We start from the raw sequence: 16,075 nt of genomic DNA, 5'->3' as shown, positions 1-16,075 counted from the left end.
AGGGAGGAAGGGAGAGAAGGAGAGAAGAAGGAAGGGAGGGAGGAAGGAAAACTAAAAGGAAGGTGCCTAGGACTAGGGACCAGAGCATGGGGAGCAGAGGCAATGTGAGCATAAGAACTTGCAAGTGAGTTACATATGAAGCCCAATATTCTTGCATTTTCTTATGTGAAATTAAAAATCCTTGCTACAAATCAGTGATACCTCCAAATCTTTGGATACTTGGATAAGAACTTCAGAATTAGATAAAAGAACCTTCATTTATTTCAGACAATGAAGTTGCCTGTTATACCTATACCTACATGTTGACACTCACACATATGGAGCAGGAAGAGTTTTATTTTTTAGAATATCACACTATTAGGGACAGAATCATGTCCTAAAATGAAAGTGACTCTGTATGAGAAGGACTATGCATTTCTCATTTATTTTGAAGGCTTTGTGTTTATTAGCAAAGAACAGGCAACTTCTTTTAATTTAATAAACAATAGCCAATATCAGCACAATCATGAAATTAGAGATACGATACCGAATATCTCTTTTCCATTTTACCTTATCGTTAACCTATTGCCCTATTTTCTTTGTTCCTGAAGTTAAATATCAATTCAACTTTTTTGGTTCACATTCACAAAGAAGCCCACTATAACTTGGTTTTCACTTGGTTACCATTCTCTTGAAATTCTTCTCCTTAAAGTCAACAATAATGTCATAGTACTAAATTTAAAATCCTACATTCAAGCCTCTTCCTGCTCGACCTCCCTGAAACATCCGCTTCTATAGTCCCCATCCTTCTCTTCAACCTGTAATTTCTCTTGTTCATGGTATTACACTCCCACCGGTGTCCTTCCTCAGCCTGTAAATTTAACTGGCCAATTCGTTCTTATATGACTCCTTAGGCCCTCATAGTTCTTGTTCATATCTCAAAAATAACAGTCAATCCCAAACTCTAACATGTTTGTTTGTTATTATGGCACTAGATTGTGAATTCATTTAGGCATTTATGTAATGTTCCCTGCCCTACATGAGAATGTCTCACATATTTCAACAGGTAAGTTTTAAAAGTTTCTTTAAATTTTTAAAATTTATTTTACATTTAAAGATTGACCTAGAATTTATCTTCATATGTCAGGAAATCCTATTTTTGTGTTGTTGGGGATGGATAGCCAGTGATGCTTCTCAGATCTTCTGAGGATCATTTATTAAAGGGTTCTTTGCCAGTGGAATTGAAATTCAATGTTGTTGAATAAAACTTTCCTTGGATCCATTTGTAGACTCTCTCATGCGCTTATATTGCCTTGCTCATCTTTAAAGTATAGCTTTTGGATGAAATGCTCAATGCTCTCCATCTTACATCTCCACTTTCTCTTTCTATTTTTTCAGCCTTAGAACAGTTTGACTTTCTTTTTCTACTTTGTTTGTTTGTTTGTTCTATGGATTACTTAGAGCAGCCTTTAATTTCCAATTAATTATTTTTTTAGGGGGTTAGTGGGAGTAATTTTTTTTTTTTTTTTTTTAGTAACCTTGACCTTATTTGAAATCTGTTAGTCATATTTTAATTATTTATTTCCAAGTATTTTATAAACTAATTTGTTTAACCGATTGTTTAATTCTAATTGTATTAAAATTTTAAGGTAGTCTATGTGGCACAAACATGATTATTTTTTATAAATGTTCCATAGGCAAAAAAGAATGCATATTTTTTACATTTATAGGTTACAAGATGTTATATTACCAAGCTTATTGATGGTATTATTTAAATATCTTCTCTATTTATTTGTTTTATGTAATTGATCTATCATATTTTGAAATATGTGCATGTATCAATGAAAAAGAATCATTGATTGGCTTTCCCCTGTACCTGGGGAGTGAGCCAATAACCCAGGTATATGCTCTGACTAGAAGTAGAATAGTGACCTTCTGGTTTGTAGATTCACACTCAATCAATGAGCCACACCAGCCAGGCAATAATAGATTAATTTTTATACACATTCGCTTTATTTTAAATTTACTTTTACTTTTATTTTTATTTTTACTTTCCTTAACTCTTACATATTGTTTCTTCATTTCCAAACCTTTTTCCTCATTTACTTCATATTTCTTATAAATGATGGGTAAACATTTTAAAACTCACTTATATTTTACATTTACTCAAACATGAAAATATTCTATATAACATTTAATGTTTATTTTTCCCAGTGGTATTTCTGATAGAATTATACTCTGTATAAGCTCCTTTTATAATCAACAACATACATTTTTAATTTAGTAAGCCAACACGAGGGGTGCAGTTAGTGAATCAGAACAAGACCCAGCCAGCCAAAGTCACTAATCTCCAGTCATGTCCAGAAAAGCCTGAAGGAAAATGGTGCCATACTAATGTAAGTACACACAGGTTACAAAATCATAAAATAAATGTTAGTTATATTGGAATAAAGTAACACAACATTTACTGAAACAACTTGAGAAGAAGCAACATTTAGATTTTGGTAGCCATGAATATTATGCAATCTGCTTGCAGGTAATGAAATTTACACAGAAACCATTTTGGCAAATCATATTTTATTTATTTATGCATTTCAACCTACATCCTATTATTAATTGAATCCCATGTGCTTTATAAAGCTCCTTTATGGATAAAAATCTTTAATTAATAGGGGAGGATGTCCAAGGGCCTTAAACCTGGGAGTAGTATGATAAGGGATTTGCACCTGGGGAAGAGATTCAAATTAATTCTTATATAAGACCTAGATATTATGCTTCCATTTCCAGTTGTAAAAGCCATACTTCAAAACCACAGAGGCAAGACAATGTAAGGTTTGAGTTGATTAAACAGTAGTCAGCTATTCAATAGTGCTCTTTCTGTCCATTTGCTCATGGGGGGAAGGTGGCTACCTGTTGATTGCAACAGAGCACTCTGCAAAATATTTTCTAGAAAATATTTGCTTTGACTCTATATACAATAGGTCAGGGACCTCAAGGTTGCACGCCTACATAAACTGTTGCAAAACTACATTGAAAGTCTGTCCTTTTGAGAGATAAAGCAAATGTAGCAAACAATCGGTAAAGCTAGGTGAAGGACATCAAGGTATTCATTAAACCATTCCTGTTATTTCTCTGTAAGACTGAAATTTCTTAAAATAAAAAGTTATTAGAGAACTATAATTCAGTCAGTATACAAAATGAAAAACATATTGCTTACTGGTCACATATTAGTTGGCAAAAGAAGAGAAAAGGAATAATGGTTAATATTAGTGCCAGTTAACACTTGTTGCATAAGCATATGACTATCCCAGTCTAATCATTTAGGAAATAAAATACTTAATAAACAGAGGGTAATATCATGTAACTGATTGCTGTCTTACATACAAAAATAATGGTTAAGAATTCATATAAAAGATAATTATGCTAATATAAAGTTGAGGAAAGGATATAAAAGATAATCCTCAAAAAAAAGATAGACAAATGATCATTAAATATTTTGAAATCTCTTACTTGCACTAGTAGTTAAAATATAAAAATTAAAGCAATTGTCAATATTTTAATTATAACATTTAGCATTAGTGAGGAAGAAAAAAAAAATTCTGAATGCCAAAGATAAACTGATACTATTTTTCTGGAGAGTTATTTGAATGCCAAAACCCATTTCCTTCAGGAATTCTGCTTCCAGGAGGAAATAAACAATAATATTTATTATATTTTATACGTGTGTGTGTGTGTGTGTGTGTGTGTGTGTGTGTGTATAAAGGTCAAAGTAGAAAGATGATAACTTCAGTATCATCTTTATTAGAAAAAGTTCAAAAAAATCTCAATGTTAAATGATATATATTTTTTTAAATTAGAGTTCATTCACATGATGGAATATTATATGGTCATTAAAAGCATATTATAGAAAAGAATAGTGTAGAAAATATGAAATAACATGGAAAATTTTCCATGACCCAATGTAATAAATTCAGGTACTAAAACACTAGTATGTATAGGAAAACATGAAAAACATAAACCAAAATATTAGCTGCTTCTCTATTAGTGTTGAAATTATAAGCATATGTCTCTTCCAGTCTAATCACTTAGGAAATAAAATACTTGAATAAACAGAGGGTTACTGATATTTTTTTCTATATTTCCCAAATTTTTGCAAATAATATATCCTGCTTTCATTATCTAAAATGGTATTTATGTTGTTAAAATAAACATTTGATAGGGTTAGCCATAATTATCCACCAACACACTGTGACTTGGTGTGAGTTGAGCCCCAGAAATCTCAAGAGGAACCATCAAATCACTTGCCTCAGTGGGCAGAGGGATGGAATTCAGACATTAATTTCAGCTCTGTGTAAAAATGGTAGGTAGCATCTATACCTTAAAAAAATCTAATAGTCCAACCTAGAGAATCATCTGAGGCTGAGGGGCACCAAAGTAGAAATAGTGGTTCCAGCATTTGGAGACCTTGTGGTTAAATGCCAGTCAAATCTTCAACATAGGCAGTGGTCACCAGTGAAGTCACAGTAATTTCAAAGATGTTGGCTTGCTCTAAATACTGCCTTGTGGCCACCATTTGAAGAGGGGGGGGGGGGAGGGGAAATGCTAGATAAGAAAAATGGGAGTCTCAGATACTAGTAAATGCAAATGTAGCCTGGATCAGTTGTTCCAAAATTCAGCCAGTGATCAGAATCTCTTGGGGACATTAATTAAAAAGAAAACACAGCCCCTTAGGTTCTTCCCATGTAAAGACGGATGAAATAAACCTGGTCGACACAAGGAAAGTTGTACTTTAAATAAGCTCTGCAGGTTTTGACCATCAGCATGCATAATATTTGGTGTTAATGTTTAAACGGAAATGTCAGTTGTCTGAGGTCACATCTTGTCATCCACACTTCTGCCCCATGTGGGGCAATTCCTTTGTTACATTGGTGAGCAGTTTTCCTTGATTCCTGAATGCAGAGGAACTGGGAAGCCTACATCCCAAGTGCAGATATCCTTTATAGTTTGTGACATACTTTCAGTCTTAATAATGTAATAAAATACATTATACTTCTCATACCACAGTGAGGGATTAGTCATTTTCAATTCATCTTTTTTCATTATCTTCAAAAAGTCAGGAGTTCACCTTTTTAGATACTAAGTAAGCAACACCCTTTCTATTTATATTCAAAATTGTGATGCTTGAAAGGGTAATTATCACATATGTGGCATTTCTTAGAAAATGATATCTTAAGAAGGCTTACTTCTTTCTAGAGATCTAGATAGTACCTATCACCCAAAAGTGGTCTCTATGCTCCTGCAATTTGTACATTAACTGAGAATTGACCATCAGATTACCTACTATAAAATCTGTGCCTTTGCCTTAGCTGGTTTGGTTTAGTAGATAAAACATTGGCCTATGGACTGAAGTGTCCCAGTTCAATTCTAGTCAAGGGCAGATGCCTGGATTGCAAGCTTGAGCCCCAGTAGGGGGCATGCAGAAGGCAGCAGATCAATGATTCTCATCATTGATGCTTCTAACTCTCTCCCCCTTCCCTTCCTCTCTGAAATCAATAAAAATATATATATATATTTTAATTTTGTGGCTTTACTTTAAGTTCCAGGAATTCTTTAGATCCTCTGTGAGTGCATATGGGGGCTGAACAAAGGTCTGAGGGACACTGCCCTTTTATTGGGTTCCTGCCCTCTGCCACCCAGGATACAGTAGGCTTTTGCTAGTCAGCCCTAATACAACAGGTCTACTTTCAAGTATTTTGCATATTGAATTTCTGTCTGTACCTTTATTGGAAAATGGGTTCTGTATATTTTATTTTTTAATTTTATTTTTTAAATACATTTTATTGATTTTTTACAGAGAGGAAGAGAGAGGGATAGAGAGCCAGAAACATCAATGAGAGAGAAACATAGACCAGCTGGATGTGCCCACAACAAATGCACATGCCCTTGACCGGAATCGAACCTGGGACCTTTTGGTCTGCAGACCGAAGCTCTATCCATTGAGCCAAACTGGTTTCAGCTGGGTTCTGTATATTTTAATAAGAATTACCCAAGATGTTTGTTAAATCCAAATTTATGAAAATCAGCCTTTCTCAGAGGCTGATGATTCTAGAATCACAGATGAGCAAGAGCTCATTACCAGTAAAGGAGGAAGGTATGTGCCACAGATAAATTGCAGTTCAAGTGAGGCTTGAAAAGAATGAAGAACAATTCGTTAAAGAATTTTTGGGAAAGACACTGTTATCAATGAGGGCATCATATAAAAGGCCCTGACCTTTCCTGGAATGGTGAAAAATTCACTATGACAAAAATGTAGATGTGTAGGGAAGGGGGTGGGGTGGGGGCCGAGGGCAGTGCTGGGACTATTTTCACCCCCAGCTATGGGATTTGGACTTAAAACATAGATAACACAGAAATAACACTAAGCAGGAAAGTAACTTGGTCAGAATTTTTTTTATTATTAAGACAATATATGTGATAGCAGAGTAATAGACAATTATAGCTAGGGTAGAACAGAACTATGGCAGGGAAGCTAGGTAAAAGTTGAAGTTGGATTTGGTGAGGAATTAAGAGAGTGACAAAATTTCCATGATTTAACAACCTTTGCTGAGATATAAAGGTCATGAAAATCAATGGCAGTTATGCTAAGCCGAAGAAAGGAGGGCCTACCGTCATGGGGTTGCCAAGGACAGTTGGAGTGAAGTGATGGGAGAATTCAAGAAAAATAAAGTTGAGTTGATACATTTATTTCTTGGGGAGACATAGAAAAACCAAAAATCCATTTCTACCTTAGTTCTGGTGTAGCTATGTGAAAAACAAAAACCAAATTGAGGCCAGTAAGCCTAATTTCCCCTAATTAGGGACAATAATCAACTACTGTTTCCTACCTTGCTATTTCCCCCCAAAAAAGCCAAATGGTGAAGGCTTGATCCTAACTGTCCTCTTGGGAACTCTGATCCCAAAGTCCTGATAGCTGATAGCATAGGGGTTTTCCATCGGGCAGAGTGAGATTTTGAATCTTCAAATGTTCAGTGCCATTTAAGAGCTTATCTGAGGTTGTGAATGCTTCTCTTCTCCTAAGAGTTCAAAGCCTAAGTCATTGTCTATGTGGTTACAAAATAAGAAAACAGTACTTTATTGCAACAGGGACTAGTTTAATTGAAAATGTTTTGAAAGTTTTCTGTGGCAGACCTTAGATAAATAAATAGAGCTTACCAAATGGACTTTTAAGTTGCCTCATAGTTTTTCTACAACAAAGATGGAAAATTCCTCTTCCTACCTTGAAACTTTTCACTATCAACTGGAATTGAAATTGTGAACACCCACTACCCACAACTGTCCTTTCAGTTGCCTCTTGGTGAGCAATATAAATGAAGAGTGCAAAAGAAAATGGTGTCCTAATTTTAATTTCACGTATCCCAAATACTTTTTTCCAAAAAGTCACACTCACAGCTCTTTGACAATTTTAAAGGGATATAATGTATGAAATAACATTTCAATGACATAATATACAAAAATGTTGTTACACAGGGAAGAATAAAAATTTATGTTTGGGAGACTATTGCTGTGGGAAGAAGGGCCTGATCTTCATAGACATCTTCTTCATTGAATACCAGGATCCCTTCCAGTTCATCCAGACTACTCCATCGTCTGTGCCATGTTTTGCCATGTCCCAGCTGTATTGTCCACCCCAGTAGTATCTACCATTTGGATTGGCTGCATGACATCTATTATACCACCATCCACCACCATCCTCTTTAGAGCACTGTTTTGTGGGGTCTGCATTTACCCTGGGGGGAAAAATGTGTTTGGGGTTATTACAACTATAGAGTCATCCAGTTAATTCCATCCAAAGCACCCACAAAGAATGCTGTGTGCTGTGCCCCTTTCCTTTAGTTATATAAATAAAGTCACACACTAATACACCAAAGATCTTCTCTGCCCTGTAGCAAAAAGAGAGGGAGAGGCAGAGAGAGAGAGAGAGAGAGAGAGAGAGAGAGAGAGAGAGAGACTGAGAGAGAGAGAGAGAGAGAGAGAGAGAGAGAGAGAGAGAGAGAGAGAATTGGGCCTCTGTAACAAATTCATCTGTATTTGTTACTTTATACTGAAATGAGAGATTTCAAATCTCTTAATATTAGTGAACTCTGAAGGACAAAATGAGAGTTTCAATATACATATTCAAACAGAAATACTAGAGGCCTGATGCATGAAGATTCATGCAAGAATGGGCCTTTCTGCCAAAACCGGTTTGGCTCAGTGGATAGAGCGTCGGCTTGGGGATTAAAAGGTCCCAGGTTCGATCCCAGTCAAGGGCATGTACCTTGGTTGCGGGCATATCCCCAGTAGGGGGTGTGCAAGAGGCAGCTGATCGATGACTCTCTCTCATCGATGCTTCTAACTCTATCTCTCTCCCTTCCTCTCTGTACAAAATCAATAAAATATATTTTTTTAAAAAAAAGAATGGGCCTTTCTTTCCCTGGCTGCTGGCACCACCTTCACCTGGCCTGGAGCCACCTTTCCACCTTTCTATTCTGCCCGAAGGCCTGGAATAGCTGGGGCATTGTGGAATGCCTGTATCATCACCATGGCAACCACACAAGTGTCCCGCCCCGCCCCCCCTTTCTTGGCACCTGTGTATGCAAAATAACCTGCCATCTTTGTTGGGTTAATTTGCATACTCACTCCTGATTGGCTGGTGGGCATCACTAAGTTACAATAAAATTGCCTCTTTCTCTTTTATTAGTGTATATAGAAATGTATTTAAACTCTCACTACTCAGAAGGCGTGGGTGTTCTAATTCCAGTTCTATCTTTCATAGTTGTGTGACTTGGGATAAATTACTTAATCTCTCTAAATTTCACTTGTCTAATAAGAATCATACTGGTAACGTATCAGGATGATACATAAAGAGTATACTTCAGCCCTGACCAGTTTGGCTCAGTGGATAGAGTGTCTGCCTGTGGACTGAAGGGTCCCAGATGTGATTCCTATCAAGGGCATGTACCTTGATTATGGGCACATCCCCAGTAGGGGGTGTACAGGAGGAAGCTAATCAATGTTTCTCTCTCATTGATGTTTCTAACTCTCTGTCCCTCCCCCTTCCTCTCTGCAAAAAAAACAACAAAAAAAACCCAATTATATATATATATATATATATATATAAAGAGCTTCAGTGGCTGATACAAGTGGTAACCACCCAAGCAATGAGAGTTATTAACGTTAGATATCATTAATGATCCCAAGTAAAAAAATCAGTGGTGGCTTTTAAAGCAGGAGGGAAGAACACATACCAGCCATCATTGTCTCTGTCGTACGTGCTGAAGAACATGCTGTTGTGAATGGTCATGGTTTTGTTTTCTCCCACCAGTTGAGAAGCTCCTTCCATGAGGGCATTGCCAGCTGTTCCCTTATATTTGTCCACTGAGATTTGGTACTTCCCAGCTTCGTTCTGTATAGTGAATCCTCCATATCGTGCCTTTACCTTAGCTCCTTTCCAGTCCTCCATTTCAATCAGAAGTTCTGTGGGTCCCATGTTGGTAAGCTGGCTAATTTTATCATTGCCAAGCCAATACTCACCTAAAGGAAAAATAAAATAAAATCTCACCAAAAACACAACCTTTAGAAACTAAAAACTGCCTCTCTTCCTTTATCTTTCTCACTCTTTTCATAAATTCTTCTTAACTTCCTAAAATGCCTAAACACAGATTCCCAACACTATGTTTTTATAAATAGAAGGAAAAACATTGTAAGTAGAATGATATTATTTTGTACTCTCAGTTTTTTACCTGGTAGACCACAATATTTTTTCCCTTCGTCATTGGTTGCAATATTACCAAATCCTTGTTTATATGGATTCCATTTCCTGCCAAAGTCAACACTACCATCTTGACGATTCTGAATTACTGTCCACCCTTAGGGGAAAAGAAAGAAAGAAAAAACAACACATATTAAATAGTAATAAATAATGCCACTTTGAGAGAAATGTCTGAATGCTTTGTCTATTTAATTTATTTTATCCCCACTTATATTAGTGCTCCAATATATATATATATATATATATATATATATATATATATATATATATATATAAAATAAGGAAACAAATATAAGAAAACTCTTAAAATATTTAAAAACTACAAGTTTTTTATATTACTCCAAATTGTGATTATAGATATTTTATAACTTTTAAAATATGACATTAAATTCCAAATCAAATTGTCTAGTGTTGGTTATGTTAAAGCTAGGTTTTATTTGCTAGTATTTTGTCATATCAAAATAATTACAGAATAATAGATCACCAACTATCCAATATTTACCTCCACCTTCAGTGTTCATGTCACAGTATACTCGATATGGTCTGATAGAAGCGTGAGGCTGAATGAGATACATCTCAGATGTTTCACCTCCATTCCTGACAATTTCCTCACATTCTGCAACCATAAAGAAACATTATATTCAGGGAGCTACAACATATTTACTTGGTCTTTAGTCACTAACTTTATAATTACAGAGGTTCCTGAGAAGTGTTTTAATTTAGACTTCTGGGAATATTTTATAGAAATTGAATCTTCCTTTTATTGAAAATCAAACTCAGTTTTGAGTTATATCTTCTAAGGTAGGGGTGTCGAACTCAATCAGAGAAGGGGTCAAAATCTAAAATCCAGCCTAAATCGTGGGCCGAATGGTTTACTGAACAGTCATAAACTGTCATTGTGATGGAAACACAGCGGAGTGCAGTGATGACAGCGCGGTGCGGGCCACATTGCAAGGCCTGGCGGGACGGATTTGGCCCGCGGGCCTTGTGTTTGACACATGTGTTCTAAGGAGATGAAAAAGCCCTTCTCTATCTTTTGTGTCCTAGGATATCTGCTAGATATAAACTGCTAGAACACATGGTAGGAGAAATCCCTGCACCTATTCACTGTTCTGCCATCTCTTCAAGCAAGGGTGCATATACATGTAGAACTAGTACCATCATACACTCCATCAAAAAGCTTTCAAATGTTTTAGGCTACGTCAGAGCACAGCATACTAGGGATGTGCTGTATTGTCATCAGGACCTGTAGGGCAAATCCACTGGGCTTTTTATCAGTTTCCTTTTTTTAGAGAGTGTGAGTTCTTCTGGAATGCTCCAGAAATATGTTTATTAACCAGTTACCTTTGCCAGAGACCACAGGAATATTGCAACTGACAGTGCAGGGGACGCGGCAGTATTCCATCTGAGTTGACACATCAGATTCTAATTTTTGTATTTTGGTTCTCAAGTTTTCCAGGATGGAACGGAGCACACGAAGGTTAGTTGGGATATTACTATTCAAGGACTCATCTACAAATAGTCGGCGTGCTTCCAGCTCTGAGGTGTACTCATGTATTACATTTTCATTTTCTGGAAAAATGTGAAAAATGAAATTATGCAGGGATGATTCACATTTTTTTCCTGAGAAACTAAAAGTATTCAAGCATATAATTGTGAGTTGGCTTTTCTGAGAGTAAATGAATGGACACTGAGTTACTATCAGGCAATCATGATGTGTAGTTGTACTTAGGGAAAATTATTTGGCCCATGGAATATACAAATTAACAAATATTCTACCTACTATCCTAGTAACTAAGCTTAGCTGTAAGTTAAAAAGATGCTGAAAAATAAATACAATAGGTGGTTTATTTCTTTGGATAGGAAGAAAAGGAAAAAGTAGCATTTAGACCTTCAGACAGCAAACGTTAAATACATAAAAGCTAAATTTTTACTCTGTTAATATTGTCTTCTGAGTCACAAGTTTCTTATGGCTAAAATTGAGGACTCCCAGAAAAATGCTTCATAGAGAGTCATCCTTGCTGGTGCCACTTTGGGAATGTAAATAGTGCTTATTTGACAAGCTGCACCTGAAAGTGACTATGTGCGAACCTCAGGGTAATCAGACCCATACTGAAAGATGGTGGATGTTGTTTAGGCTAATCCAGAAATGTTAATCTTCTCACAATCCTGCATTGCCATGGCAATCTAACAGTCCCAAATGTTTAACAGAATCAAACAGAAAACACAAGTATATCTACCTTTTAATTGCCTCTGCCTCTTTTCCCACATGTCTTTGAGCATACTCATATAGTGAAAGCTGGTCGAAGAACTCTGGGATACAGACTCCATGTTATTATTTAACTCATTTACTTTGTCTCTCACTGTTCTTTCTTGTTTTACCAAAGTGTCTTGCAACTGACATCCTGTAGGACACAACACTCCCTGCAAACAGTGAAAATATCAGGCATTATATGAAACATTTGAGTTACAAATATTGGTGAAAATAGCACATAGTGAAAATTCAGTGATATCATTAGCCAGTATAAAAACTCGTCATTTTGATTTTCTTACCTTAAGCCCGGAAATTCAAGAGTCATCATCATATTCTGATGGAGATTAAAACTAGTCCTTACCACAGAATAAATGTGAATATAGATGTAATAAATAACTGAAATTTTTCTCACCCAAACAAATGCAATGGGAAAAATTCAAAGTTAAAGCCAATACCCATGCGTCCTCATTTGTAATCTTGGGCCCAGACCCCCCCAAACCTCACAAACCAAACAAAGACAAAAAACAAACAAACAAAAAACCAGAAAGAAATCCTCAACCAAAGGCTCAATTTGTTTGTTTTATATTTATCTCCCAAACAAAATAACTACAGTGGCGACAGGGACCAATGGAACATTAGGAAGTGATGATGAACGTGGAGGCTGTCTCTGCGAGAAAGCTCAGGGCACTCACCAGATCTGGGTCAGCATGAACACAGCCCCCGGCATCAGGGGCTTTTCTCTCCACCTGCTTTTGCCTGGCATCTACTTTGGCCGGACGAGCTCGGTACCCGCCTCCGCTGATAGGAGGCTGGACGGGTCTCAGGCTGGGAGCCCCTTCTCTCTTCTTGTCTCGGGGTCGGTGACCACGGGCGTCCAAACCGCTCTTCAGAGAAACAGAAACAACACGTAGAGTGTTATGGAAGGTTTGAGATGTAACTATTCCAACAATCCTCATGTTATAGTTTAGGTTAGCACACACTGATGATTTGCGTAAGGTCCATCAGCTGCATTAGTTGGTATTCGATAAATTAATAGGTTGCTTAGGTCTCTTCAGTAACAGCAGAAAGAAAAACTGTGCAAAAAGCTGTTGTATCTCTGGTAGTTTTTAAAAAAAGAGGCTCTAAAATAAAGCTGTGTCATATTATGAATAGTAATTATCTTAGATCCATGATATCTATACATGGGAAGACACAACATATTGAGAAATCTATATTTTCAGGAAGAATAAATATTCTCAAGCTACTTGGATTACTAAATTTTATAATTATCATTGATCATTTCCCCATGTTTAGTTTTTATGAATTGATGGTTAATTTGGATAAGCCCTAAATAAAAAATCTTAAAGCAATATGGATTTATTCCTTATCAGACAACCCTTGACTCTAACACGTTTGAAGAGGAAAAAGGCACTCTGAAGCCAGGCTGCTTGGCTTGACCCTATGACCTCCTAGCTATAAGATCTTGGGCAAGTTATTTTATCTGTGCCCATTTTCCTATCTGTAAAATAGGGATAATAATAGTTAGATCTGTGAGATTTAAATGATTCATTGCATAGGATACCCTCAGAAGAATACCTGGCATAAAATAAGTATTCATTATTATTTTTATTGCAATCACACGTACTAGGTACTATAGTTTAAATGGCTTGTCCACTACTAATCCCAATCTTCTTCCTATCTTCTACCAACAAAAGTATTTTATAAGCCATTCTAATTAAATTTCTTACATGATTTCTTTATCAAACAACATGACTTTTTTCATATTTAAAATAATTCTCAAGGTATATGCATTGTGATTAAAATTATTTGTTAACTTAAAAAATTACATTAAAAGATAATGAAGTGGAGATGTGAACTGCAATATAAAAAGGGTTGACTTGAATTAACTATGTTATCATATGGTCTTTGTCAGTTACTGTACCCTCTCAGGCTTAATTACAAATTAGCAAAAGATTTGAAACAGAGACTAATATGAGCCTGGAAGTCATTCACTGACTCTATTTGGAATTTTAATCTTGGAGAGTGTGAGGCATTCAATCCAGACAGGTTGGTTCCTGATTCCCCTGCTTAATTGCTGGACTTACACTATAATAACTGTTATTTGTGATGGCAATAAAAATAATAAAGTGTGAAGGTATGGGGAAATATACATATTGCATTTTGAAGATGTGGGTCCTCTGTCCTAACATTTGTATATTACACATCTATTTATAACAGAAGGAAAAATATTTTCTTTTTATTTCAGAGAGCTATTAGAGAGGTAGCATTGATGATCTAGCATTATAGAGAAGAAGAAATAAAAAAGATTTTCAAGATTTATACGGGTATTTAGGTTTACGAAGACCACTTATTAAAATAACTAACAGTAGAAAATCCATTTTGAAAACCTAAACTAGTAAACTGTCTCTGTACGGATCAGTTTGTGAGCAAGAATATCAAAATGCTTAGCCAAGTACTTTACAAATTTTTGACATTTTTCTTACATAAGGCAATTAACCAGACAAGAATATTTTTGTATGTATAGTTTAATAATTAGATCACTTAGATCCCCTTCCAATTAAACAAATGATTCAAAATTAATCATGCCATTTAAACATTACTGTGTATTTTTCTTTCTAGTGTGATGATGCTGTTATACATGAGAAATTTGATCCATTTTGATATCAAAATTAAAATTCTTTAAGTATTCAGCCGGGACCGGTTTGGCTCAGTGGATAGAGCGTCGGCCTGGGGACTGAAAGGTCCCGGGTTCGATTCCGGTCAAGGGCACGTACATTGGTTGCGGGCACATCCCCAGTAGGGGGTGTGCAAGAGGCAGCTGATCGATGATTCTCTCTCATCGATGTTTCTAACTCTCTATCCCTCTCTCTTCCTGTGAAAAATCAATAAAATATATTTTAAAAAAATAAAATAAAAAAATAAATAAAATTCTTTAAGTATTCACTTGCCTAAATGCATTTCTATATTTTTGATATCAGCAAAGATAGTACTTGACAAAAAACTGTTCTACAAATGAATAAATCAAACTGGGAAACTGATATACAAATGAATAAGTTAATCTGGGCTATATGTTTTATAATCATTAATAATAGCAATAAATGCTACCTATTATTTATGTTTTTAATTTGAAAAAAACAATATTTAATTTTCTATCACTGCACTTGATATATTATTCCACTTTTAGATTTGGTTTGTAATTTTCATTCACAAATAGCCAGCAATTTCAGGAGTTATATATGACTCTTTTTCATTAAATAGAACCTATCTACCACAGCTTTTTACTTTTAAAAAAAGTAAAGTTTTGTTATTTTATAGTCTGCAGAATTTTCAGATTTTCATTCTCATAATTTAGTAATGTATTGCTAGAACTAAACAAAATTCATAGTACTTGGGATAACAAGTGAGAAAAACACATCTTACCTTAGGTGTGTCATCTTCATCCTGGGGAAATGAAAGTGATAAACCAGAAAACAAGAAATTATTATTTCATTTTTATATAAGAAATACTATGTAACATTCTTTAAATAAAATGAGTCCCTGAAATTGAAAGTTCCATTTCATAATTAAAATAGAGGTTAATTTCATCCAAATAAATATGATTATGATTGATATTTTATATTGATAATATTAGTACTAACATAATAATAAATTTTAAAAAGTTACCGCATTGTCATAGTCAGTGGAAACTTGGGACTGAACTACAAGAGCACATAATAGTAGCAGGAATAGATGTTTCATGATTTAAAATTTTTAAAAGTTCCAAGAAACCGTCCTTTGCTTGTGAACTTAACAGAGAGCTCTTCAGTTCTATATATATTCCTGAATCCTCGGTTGGGTTTGACTTTAGAAATGGTTACCTTCCTTAGTTAATATTTAATTTTTTTCCACACACTTGTTCGCTGAACAGTTTTACTACTTAAGCAACATCTTCCGAGCAAGACTTATTTACTCGTCATTCAACTATTCTCTGTTGACCAAATTTAGAAATACCAAAGTTCCTCAATTCATTTAATTGGACCATATGATGGGAA

At 35.4% G+C, this 16,075-nt stretch overlaps 1 protein-coding gene across 1 annotated transcript; it reads right to left on the bottom strand.

Annotated features, from left to right (window-relative positions):
• Nucleotides 1-7,366: 7,366 nt before the first annotated feature.
• On the bottom strand, nucleotides 7,367-15,853 carry FGB (fibrinogen beta chain). The gene is made up of 9 exons (XM_045576383.1): nucleotides 15,717-15,853; nucleotides 15,465-15,485; nucleotides 12,737-12,928; nucleotides 12,031-12,214; nucleotides 11,135-11,362; nucleotides 10,293-10,406; nucleotides 9,762-9,887; nucleotides 9,267-9,552; nucleotides 7,367-7,766 (listed from the first exon to the last, which is right to left on the bottom strand). Exons 1-9 carry the CDS (start codon nucleotides 15,780-15,782, stop codon nucleotides 7,535-7,537), a joined length of 1,449 nt encoding a protein of 482 aa, XP_045432339.1. The 5' UTR covers nucleotides 15,783-15,853; the 3' UTR covers nucleotides 7,367-7,534.
• Nucleotides 15,854-16,075: the final 222 nt, after the last annotated feature.

The sequence above is a fragment of the Pipistrellus kuhlii genome, unplaced genomic scaffold (assembly GCF_014108245.1).
Source record: "Pipistrellus kuhlii isolate mPipKuh1 unplaced genomic scaffold, mPipKuh1.p scaffold_m20_p_8, whole genome shotgun sequence".
In the NCBI taxonomy this organism is placed as follows: Eukaryota; Metazoa; Chordata; class Mammalia; order Chiroptera; family Vespertilionidae; genus Pipistrellus; species Pipistrellus kuhlii.
This window is presented reverse-complemented; position numbering and strand designations above follow the sequence as displayed.